Source organism: Parasteatoda tepidariorum, chromosome 7, assembly GCF_982258835.1.
Source record: "Parasteatoda tepidariorum strain Cologne lab strain chromosome 7, Ptep-v5.0, whole genome shotgun sequence".
Taxonomy (NCBI): Eukaryota; Metazoa; Arthropoda; class Arachnida; order Araneae; family Theridiidae; genus Parasteatoda; species Parasteatoda tepidariorum.
The window spans coordinates 67,815,333-67,826,752 of NC_141761.1; the positions used below are offsets into that span (position 1 = coordinate 67,815,333).

General features: G+C 29.4%; 1 protein-coding gene across 9 annotated transcripts in view; it reads right to left on the reverse strand.

Moving 5' to 3' along the window:
• Positions 1 to 9,749, reverse strand: part of LOC107454704 (uncharacterized) — a 32,609-nt gene extending 22,860 nt beyond the window's left edge. For 2 of the 9 annotated variants that reach the window (XM_087167989.1, XM_087167984.1), the window contains exons 1-2: positions 9,724 to 9,749; positions 3,969 to 4,020 (exon numbers count right to left, since the gene is read on the reverse strand). Coding sequence is in view for 2 of the 9 variants with exons in the window: in XM_087167982.1 (XP_087024108.1) it covers positions 3,328 to 3,339 (12 nt within the window). In the remaining 7 variants the exon portion in view is untranslated. Of the gene's footprint in view, positions 1 to 3,320; positions 3,616 to 3,662; positions 3,805 to 3,960; positions 4,021 to 9,723 lie in introns of those variants that run through there. The other 7 variants (XM_087167985.1, XM_043041434.3, XM_087167986.1 and 4 more) reach the window with 7 other exon arrangements.
• Between the last annotated feature and the right edge of the window lie 1,671 nt (positions 9,750 to 11,420).

The following is an 11,420-nucleotide window of genomic DNA, read 5'->3' on the forward strand; positions in this document are numbered from 1 at the left end:
TTTCTACAGATATCACTTATTCTTTGATATCTGTAGAAAATTATATGCAAGAAATTTGAAATTTTGTAAGATTGCTGGCTAATATTTCCCTTTTGCTGCAATCTCCATTTTTTTTTTAAAATCCTATCATTAACAAATGTAAAATCTTTATATTAGTTCAGAGCACTTCAGTATAATTAGGACAATAATGTGTTTGAAAACTAAAATGCTCATTAAAAAATTTTCCCATCAGCAGAAAAAAACAATTCTCTTTCCCAAGAGTAATCACCAAAGTTAGTGCCACAGCACACTTTGTTGTCAAATATCCAAGATCACTAAAATATTCAGTTGTTAACAAAAAAAATTGGAGATAGATGTGAATAAAAGGCATTTTCCTTTCTCTGCTTAAGTTCCAGGTAGAAACCCATTATCTAGGGCTTGAAAAAACTCAGAAATTTTAGCCATCCCCGAGGATGGCTAGTCCAACAATATACCCGTCCTCCTTTGAAACTAACTCGTAGCTTCTAAATAAATAAAACTATAGTTTTCTCTTATTTATTACAAACATTTATATAAATTGCTCAATGAATTACCAGTTAGGAGGATTACGTTATACAGTAAAAGAAATACTAGGTTACTGATAGTAAAACCTAGTATTTCTTTTCTGAAATAATTTATTTCTTTTATGAAATAACTTATATGACAAAGGTCAATTTATCCGAGGGTACTGCGTTTTCTAAATGAATCAAATATGACGTTCGCCAGTTCCACAATCAAGCCAATTATTAACATAGGTTTCTGCACAGAAATCTGAAAGGGGTTTTCGATTTAGGTAGATGTTCATATTTGTGTTTAACGCTTCTTGCTTAAGACCAGTATATAATGTGTTTTTTTTGTAAGTTCATTGCTGAAAAACCTCTTTCAACTGCTACAATACTCCCAGACAGAGAAAACATCAATTCCACCATGATCAGTATGTTGCTGTATTTCCAGATAGGAGGGTCATTTTAGAAGTGAGGCGCTAAACTCTTGTAAGATAACAAAAATTGAAAATGTATCACGAACATTAACGGAAAAATGGCCGTCCGTGCGGACGTTGGATTCCAGAAATGTGTTGTTCGCGGGGAATTTTTGACCGCCGAGGACAGGCGGTTTTTCAAGCTCTGTCATTACCCTCATTACACTGTTAAGGATTGGTGATAAACTAGTTTTAATGAAGTGTCGCAGTAGAGGTCAAAATGAGGAATTAATTTTTATTTGGTGCAACATTTATTTGTCTTGAAAGGGAGACGTTTGTTTTTGTGTTCCTTTTAAACAATTCAAATATTATTGTTTTCAAAGATAAATTGATTGGAAAACTCTTCCTTCATCCTAAAAAAAAAAAAAAAATCACATTATGTAATTAGCTTAATGCTGTTTTTCATAGCTCTGTTGTTGCCAAGGGAAATAACAAAGTCATATTTTAAGTGCCTTACACTTGAAGCAATGCAATGATTTCAAACTATATATATATATATATATATATATATATATATATATATATATATATATATATATATATATATATATATATATATATATATATATATATATATATATGAATAGTCTTTTCCTGAAGAATTATCTGGGTTTTAAAACCACAGACAAATAACTTATCGCCAATTTGGCAACCACTGCCTTATGCTAAATTTGTGCAGCTTTTGAGGTAATGCAGCATTGGAGTAAATTTTTAAATATTAAAAAATTAGACCATAAATTTTTTGCATTTTCATAAAATTGTGGCTCTTCTCCATGTTGGTGTTCCACGCTATTTTCAAAATAAGCATAACAGTCTTGAGTAACAGTTGCAGACTTACAGCAGTTATAAAAATAAAACATTATTCACAAAAAATTTTAAAAAAATCTATTTCATATTATAACAGAGCCTGCGAAAAAGCAGCCTTAATCAGGTTCGAATGCATTTCATGACCAGTTCAAACATAAAATAGAAATTTTATTATGGAACACAGCGAATTAACAGCTTTAAAACTGCTTACAAAAAAGCATGCATAAGACATAAACGAGAAGGGAAAAAAACATGCTTTTGAAATATGATTAAGACTTCTTGCATAGTTAATTTATTGACCAATTCAATTTAATTGCTGCCTCATAGGTCTAAAGTTTCAAATTTAATCTTCTTTATAATAATAAAATAGTATATAACAATTTTTCTTTAATTTTTCACAAGATCATAGGTATACATCACATTAACAGATTGACTTGTCTGAAAATATAACTAAAAAAAGCTCATAGCCAATTTTTCATAATATAAAATAGAGATATTTCTACTACATTAATACATGTTTGTGCCAAATACAATTATCAAAGGATTTCTGCACTTGCAAAGATGTAGCAGTTTGAAAATTTCCATGAATAAATATAACTAATCAGAAATAATTCTGTATCTATAGCTGCACCACAAAAAAACCAAGAAGCTGGCAACAACTTGACAGTGCTATGTTAAAAAATGAAAAAGGAAAAAAAATTACAGAAGGGGGTTAGTTAGAAAATATAATATAAATTGTAACTCCACCAGGCAGACATTTAAAAAAAAAAAAATTTTAATTTTAAAGGTAAAAAAACAACTGAGGTGATTTGGTGAGTGCGGTTGGCAGGAACGGGTATTATTATGGAAATATCAATGGTTATCAGCATTAACATGAAATACTTGGGTAGCAAAAATTGACAATAGAAACCTGGATTTAATTGACAGTATGTTTTATGAACTTCTTCATTTCTCTTATTTTGTAACTACACTAACAAAAGATAAAATAAACTTAGAAATTTTTATACATATATAAATATTTAACATAGAAATTGCAGAGAAATAAAAAAGGGAAAAAATATCAACGAAAAGATATCTTGTCATCAGTTCACATTGATTATATTTACGAAAATAGTGCTTTCTGACACTGTATAAATGTAGCCAAAGCAAAACATATCAATTTAATAGTGTAAGAAGCATCAAAGGGGGGGGGGAGAGAGATAGTAAGAAATCGTAGATATTTCATTTTGTAAATATTTTTACTTTCCTGAGCATGAAACCCTCCTTTTTTTACCTCATGGTCAGAACATAGTAATTTATTACAAGTGTATGCTATTTTAACTTATTAAACAGTAAATGCATTCTTTTTGAAAATTCATTTTACTTAGCATAAAGTTTAAAAAAATAGTGCGTGGAGTCCCTCCGCGCGGAAGAGGTGAAACTTTGTAATGTGGAAATGAAAATAGGAAGGGGTAGAAATTGATTTTTAGTGAAATCATACTGTTTCTTTAAGACAAACTTTATTAACAATGCTTACAACTCACAATTGATCGCATCTTTTAACCTAATTATCATTTTCGAGTGGAGAAATATCCAAATCTATATAATTTACAATGGGATTATGATAACTAAAGTAAGATACGAAATGTTTGAGTTCTATTTTTTTCAATATTTCTTGCAAAAACTGCATCAATGGTAGTTCCCCCTTTGGTTGTTGGATCATCCCAACCATTTATCATTTCCAATCCAAATTTGTCTTTAAGGAAGGTTAATAATGTTTCAGGCAACGAGAAATTCACATTAAAATCTCCTGTGTGGATCACAGGCCGCTCACAATAATCAATTTCTTCCCCTGTAACGTCTGCCAGAGCTTGCGAACCTGCAGTGGATAGTGGCAATAAAGATTTTGCAATAAATAATTTAATATCCCTCATGGCTGCAAATATAAATGGCAATTAGAAAAGAGAAAACCTATGACTTTTATTATTTTTACGCTAGTGAGAACCCAAACAATATAGAAATGAGTGAGGGAAAACTGGGTCCTACCACGTGATTTACCGGCCAATAAAAATGTAGTGTTAAACGTTTAACGCAACCTTTGTTGAAAGTCGCAAAAAAAGTATCACTTCAAAAATAAAGTTTATGTTACGAAAAAGCAGAATTTCCTAAAAACGTACATACTTACAGAACTGCAAATTTGTAACAATATATATGTAAACAATATATTAGGCTAATGAATGGGGCACGGGCATTGATTGTAAACAAACAATCAATTGCGGGTGCCTGGGTGGCGAGGTTGTCATAGACTTAACATAGGGAAGTTTAAAAATAAAGTGTTTTTAACTTATATTCTGAATTTATTTAGAATATTACATATATTTTTCAAAGGATAGTGTACTAAACTTTAAATTGTGATGCCGTTTTAATTGAAAATTTCCTTTTAATTGCTGCAATTTGAGGATTTATATTTGATCACTCTGTTTACATATTTCGTATGATTTGTAATGTTATGACAAAACATGATTAGAAATAAATGTATAAAATATCTGCATTAAAATGAATAATATTATTTAATATTTAGTGTTTTATTTATGTGTGTATGTTTTTATTTATTTTAAAGCTGATATATATTAAACATAGTTTTGAGTACATCATAGTCAATCTTATTAATTCATGTTACTTTTCTTAATAGTATTTTTATTCTGAATGGAACTTCTGACTTTTATTTGTTTTAGAAAACTTGTCTTCTGAACTTTGAATTAGGATAGATTTATGATTCATTTATTCCATTTTTATTTAGTAAATTGTAGGTTCCAGTAGAATCACCATATTTTTAATGTTGTTTACAATGATGTACATATGTAACCGTACATATATGTACATCAAAATGATGTACTATAATTACTAAAGATCTTGTATTTTGTTTATGTTTTTTAAGTCATTAAAGCAGAGTTAATACAAAAATATTTTTTGTGCATGAGTATCTCACAAAAGAAAATTTTAAATTAAAAAAAATCTTGTTCTGATCCTATTTAAGAGTGTTTACATTAGTGTTTAGAGCTTTTCTTAGTTAAATAATGGCTAATTGTATGAGAATAAGTTTTTACTCACATTAAAATGTAAATCAAATACATAAATTATAGAAAGTATATGCAATGTTCTGTCAGACATTTAATACTAAAAGTAATTGAATCACATGTATTTATTTAGCAAATTTTATCGCAAATATAATACTGAGGAGTGATCTACCTTCTCAACATTTAATACTAAAAGTTATTGAATCACATGTATTTATTTAGCAAATTTTATTGCAAATATAATACTGAGGAGTGATCTGCCTCCTCGACATTTAATACTAAAAGTTATTGAATCACATGTATTTATTTAGCAAATTTTATCACAAATATAATGCTGAGGAGTGCTCTACCTCCTCGACATTTAATACTAAAAGTTATTGAATCACATGTATTTATTTAGAAAGTTTTATTCCTCGACATTTAATACTAAAAGTTATTGAATCACATGTATTTATTTAGCAAATTTTATCGCAAATATAATATAATGCTGAGGAGTGATCTAGCTCCTCGGCATTTAATACTAAAAGTTATTGAATCACATGTCTTTATTTAGCAAATTTTATCGCAAATATAATGCTGAGGAGTGATCTACCTCCTCGACATTTAATACTAAAAGTTATTGAATCATATGTCTTTATTTAGCAAATTTTATCGCAAATATAATGCTGAGGAGTGATCTACCTCCTCGACATTTAATACTAAAAGTTATTGAATCACATGTATTTATTTAGCAAATTTTATCGCAAATATAATGCTGAGGAGTGATCTACCTCCTCGACATTTAATACTAAAAGTTATTGAATCACATGTATTTATTTAGCAAATTTTATCGTAAATATAATACTGAGGAGTGATCTACCTCCTCGCCGTGTACACTTCTAACATATTTCTATGACTAAAAGATCTATTACTTCTGGCATGTGTTCTAACTCCATGGTCAGTTTGACATGGATGATAATCACATTATCCATTGTAATACCATTCGTAAGATTATTGTTTCCAAGTGATACTAAAAAGCAAAGGGACAAATCGTTTATTTTATTTATTTATTAATTTTTTTTTGATTTTTTTTTGTGATCAATCATTTGCATTATAAGTTATTTAAAATTTGTTATTCTTTCTCCTTCTCATTAAGCAAAATAAACAATTTTGTTTAAACTTTTCTTGAAACATGAAGGATATTTCTTAGTAAGTAAAACTAAACAGCATTTGAATTATTTAAGAAGAATATAACTAAAACTCTCTTATGTTTTTAATTCAAAACTGTTGAAACTCAGAAAAATACAATTGGAATTAACATACTTAATAGACATATGAATTAAACTAAATATATTTTGCTTTATGTAATGGCAAAATTAAAATGGAAGTCGATTGTTAGCCCGACAGCAATGAGCAATTCAAAGGTGTTTGAATAAGACATCACCGATAAATATTCACTATGATGACTATTAAGCTGTGTACATAGAAATTTCTTTTTTTAAATTTTCCATTCTTAGAAAGTCTTTAAGCGGCGATTGAATAAATTTGCAAAACATAGTAGTAAACTTGACATTTAGTGATAATCGATGTACTTTTATTTATTTCATTTAATGCCCAGGTCAATTGCATTAGAAATCATCATTATTGATTCAGGTTCAATTCTAACAAAATAATATATAAGTCATCTCTGATAGAGTTAGCTATATAGGAAAAAAATTCAGGTAAAGAAGAGTTAATTACTATATAGAATATATAATACAATAAGTTTTACATTATTTCACTGATATCAACAGGGTGCTCTACAAATGGGGAGCTGAAATTTGTAAGTAAAATAGACACTATATTCTTAAAAGAGCAAGTAACAGGTATGCATTTAGCATGTGATTTGCACATGCATGAGGCGTGCCTCTTACATGTAGTTTTTAAACAGTCACTCGCATATGTAAAACATTTGAATATAATGTTGGTTAATGAACTCACCGCTAAGCCTCATGGTCCTGAGATAGAGTAGCGGATTCATAAATTATAGTTTTCAAAAAAATATTTATCACCCAATACAAACTATTAGAAAAACTGCAAGAAATATTAAATTTTCACATGCTTATGTCAAAGCTGAGATAAGTTTTTACCTGAAATTATGTGCATTGGAATAAGATAAGTGGCAATGAATTAAAAAAAGAAAAAAAAGAACTTAACACATTATTTAAAAACAAGAAGAAAAAAATAAAGCATTTACGCAGGATATTTATTATATATTTTTCTCAAACCTCTTCTTTTTGTACTTCATGGATATTCAACTAATTATTTAAATAATAATTTTCGAAGAAAAATTATTATTTCAACATAATTGGGTTATAAAATATTATATAGCTAAAATTCTGAATGCAAGAATAGAAATTATTTTACAATAAACCTTTAATTATTAAATAAATTTCTTTACATTTTTGTTTTTCCCCCCTTTAGTTACAATTGATGCATTATACTGACTGGAAAGCATACAAATCCTACACTAAATTCAATGTTGTTTAATAGACAGTTTAGGACAAACATGCATAATGACTAGTAATTTTTAAGAAAATTTAAAGAAAACAAATCAATACAAACATACGCACCTTTATACTATGCTATCACCGTGTTGTGGAGTACCTTAAAGTCAGACTTAATTTTGAAAGAAGTCTTCATGAGTGTCCTTAAGGATTGATGCGGCTTAGAAGGGGCAATAGGCGGAAAGATACTTGATATTAAATAAGAAACAAGTTTCCTCACTAAAGCCCCACTGAGCCATTCTGCATCCTTTGAAGATCCAATTGAATAATATTTTTCATTTCATCATGTCTTGCTTTAAATAATTCCATCTGCTTCTTCACAATTTCTTTTGAATTGTTTTCTCCATACGAAGTTACATCCTAAATTGAAAGGAAACAAGTGTGAGGGAGAATTATGAAACAGGCATTATACGTAATCTACTAAATAATGTCTGAAGTAAAAAATGAACAACTATTTCTGATATGAATCATAACAAACATTATCTTTAAGGGGAGAGCCTACTAACCTAAAAATAAGAATTTTCTTTCTTTAAATATCATTGAAATCTAACTAAAACATATGAAAAAATTTGATACATAGAATAAATTAATTCTACTCTTAATAGACAAAATAATTAAATAATAATGTGTATTTGTGAAAATATCAGCAAAATCCTTATTGGAAGCTCTGCCACCCAGAAGTTCATTAATAAAAAAAAATCAATTTTAATGTACATTAAAAAATTTTTGTTTATTATTTTGCTCTGTTTATGAAACAAGCATTATATTTTATCTTAAATAAAAAATCAAAAACTATTTTTAATATGAATCCTAACATATTATCGTTAGAGAGAGCACGCTCAACCACATAATAAAAGACTTCTTTCACAAATATTAACAAAACCTAATTAAAACATTTGAAAATATTTGATATATATGTTTAGAATAAATTAATTCTACTCTTAATAAGCAAAATAATTAAATAATAATGAGTATTTGTGAAAATAACATCTAAATCCTCATATTCGAAGCTCTGCCACCCAGAAGCTCAACCACACAATACAAGACTTCTTTCACAAATTTTATCAAAACCTGATTAAAACATTTTAAGAAGCTTAGTACATTTAAGGAAAATAACTAAGTCTACAGTTAAATTACAAAATAATTAAATAATAAAGTGTGTTATTAAAAATTTAAAAAAAATCCATTTACTCAAAGCTGCCACACGGAAGTTTATTTACAAAAACAAAGCAATTTAAACAGTAGCAAATTTTTTTATCCCTAATTTGCCTTATTCATTATACAGGCATTATGCTTAATTAATATCTAATGCAAAAAACCAGAACTGTTTCTTATATGAATCAAAACAAACATCTCTAAGGAGAGAGCACACTCTCACCCGCAGAACAAAAGACTTTTTTAAACAATTATCAAAACCTAACTAAATTATTTTAATAGATTTAAGACATTTCAAAAAATAAATAAATTCTACTGTTAATAAACAAAAGAATTAAATAATAATGTGTATTAGCAAAAATATCAGAAAAATCCATTAATTCAAAGCTCTGCCACCCAGAAGCAATTTAACAAAAACAAAGCAATTTAAACACACTGAAACATTCTCTTTATCATTATTTGAACCTATCTATAATACAGGCATTATACTTAATTAAAATCTGACGTAAAAAACAACAACTATTTCTAATTTGATTCAAAACAAACACTATTTTTAAGGAGAAAGCACTCACCCACAGAACGTACGATTTTTTTTTACACAATTATCAAAACTTTACTAAAATATATTATTATTATTGGGACATACATAAAAATAAATTAATTCTACTTTTAGTAGATATAAGAATAAAATAATAACGTGCATTCCTAAAAATGTCAGCAAGATATTAAAGTTTCAATTCTGCCACCCAGAAGATAATAATCATAAAACAAAGCTATTTCATCATACTTAAAAAAAAAAATGACAATTATTCTGACTTATTTATGAAGCAGACATCACAGTTAATCTAATTTACTAAGATCTAAACAAAAAACATCAACAATAATATATAGTATGTATCATAATAAACAATATCTGCAAAATGAAACAGAACTTACTCACCACCCATAAAAATTTGAATTTTTTTCGTATAAAGACTGTCATAACTTAGCCAAAACTTACTATACAGTTTATTAGAACTGTATTCTACACGAAAATCGACCGTTAATACTTCAATAATTTAAGGAAAATATAAAATTTGCTAATTTATTACAAAATGACATCAAAATCCCATAGACTTACATTAGAGTGCTCGCCACCCAATTGATTGTAAACAAAGATCGTGACGTCACGCGCCCGTGCCCCATAGAAGGAAAAGAATGTTTTTAAGGTGGTCCTAAAGCCGTATACCTGTAATGTTAAAAACCGCCGAACAGTTACACAGATTAAATAGCGTACTAAGGGTCTCGAAATTTTTCATGACATTTAAGAATCTTGTTAGCCAGAACCTAAAATGTTTATTTTTGGTAAATTAGGTTGTGAATTATTTTTAAAAGCATATAAAAGTTTTGTTACATTTGATTTTGTAGTCCTGGTTCTGGAAATTAGATGGCGCTACAAGGCTACGAGAAATGTGAATTTACCGCTAGTGAGGACAATTTGCGAAAAAAAGCATGAAATACTTATTTATATTCTCATTAATTGCAAATTCTTTTTGTTTTAGGTATTAATACAGATTGTTAGCTTTATTCTAATAGCAGTTTTAAAACATATTATTCAGTATTTAATTTGTTTAACTGTTCGGGAGAAAAGTCACTAATTAATAATTTTTCCAGCATCGAAAATCAGAATATTTTGTTTTTTCAGTTGTTTACGAACGCGCTTGAAAGAGAGTTATTCAGGATTTAGCGACTAGCATCAGCAATTTTAATGTTAATTATTAAGCCGATCATCGGTAAGATATTCTCGCTATCTCGCCGACGTCGACAACAGCGCCACTTCACGGAAACTAATTCATCGGTTTTGCCAAGTTTGGAATCCTTGTCATTTGGCAACCTATCACAAGTTTGTCGTCCCGCAGTGGACTGATCGTTAAGACACGGTTCCCACAGATCACCGAAGTCAAGCATCACTGGCTGCGGTCAGTGTGCGGGTGGGTGACCACTTCCGAGGGTCTGCGTAGGGACCGAGGGTGTGCGGTATTGGTCCTCGTTAAACTGTGCTACCGTAAAGTGCTCGACTTCGCGCGTAGGTCGTCGGGCTACCGAAGCGGGGGTGTCATCCCCTCCGCAGAGGATCAAAATTGTGATGGCATGTCTTCGGATCATCCTCCGGGATGCTTCCCAGACCGTCGCCAATAGCCCATTGTGCAGCTCTAGTGCGACGTAAATTAACAACAACAACAACACAAGTTTGTCATTGTTTGGTGGATTAAAAAAATTAAAAAAAATAATTTAAAATAATAAAATCTTTAGATTTTTTTTCTTTAAAATGTAAGAAATTTTTCATAGAATTTATAAAAGAATCCTTTATTAAGATTATACTTAATTTATTCACATATTAATTGCTTCTTTTGACCTATAATTAGCTTTCATTTAAATTTTAATTTATGAGTTTAATAATTTAAATTAATTTTTTAATAATTTAAATTAATTTCATTTGACCAGTCCAGGAGCCTCCCTGGCCGAGCAGTATCGCCGGTCCAAACGCTCTGTTAAGCGTGGAGGTAGCGGGTTCGAATCCCGCCGTAACCCTGGATGTATTCTTTGTGATGTCTTTCTCTGAATTGTTCCATCTGTATTTTCTACTTGATAATGACTTAAAGCCTATATTGAGCACACAAGTCAGCAAATGTATGTAATTTCAATAAAATAAATAAATTGACCAGTCTCTTTTGGCGATCGAAATGGGCTGCAGGTGGCGTAGAGCAGAACTCTTTTCCTATGGCAACACTTCACATGCTTTCCCCATTAGCGTGTGGAAAGTCATAGAGGAAGGAAGTACGTTAGTTTCTCTCTTGATTTTCATATAGATTGAAATCTTTTAACTTGAAAAACTATATG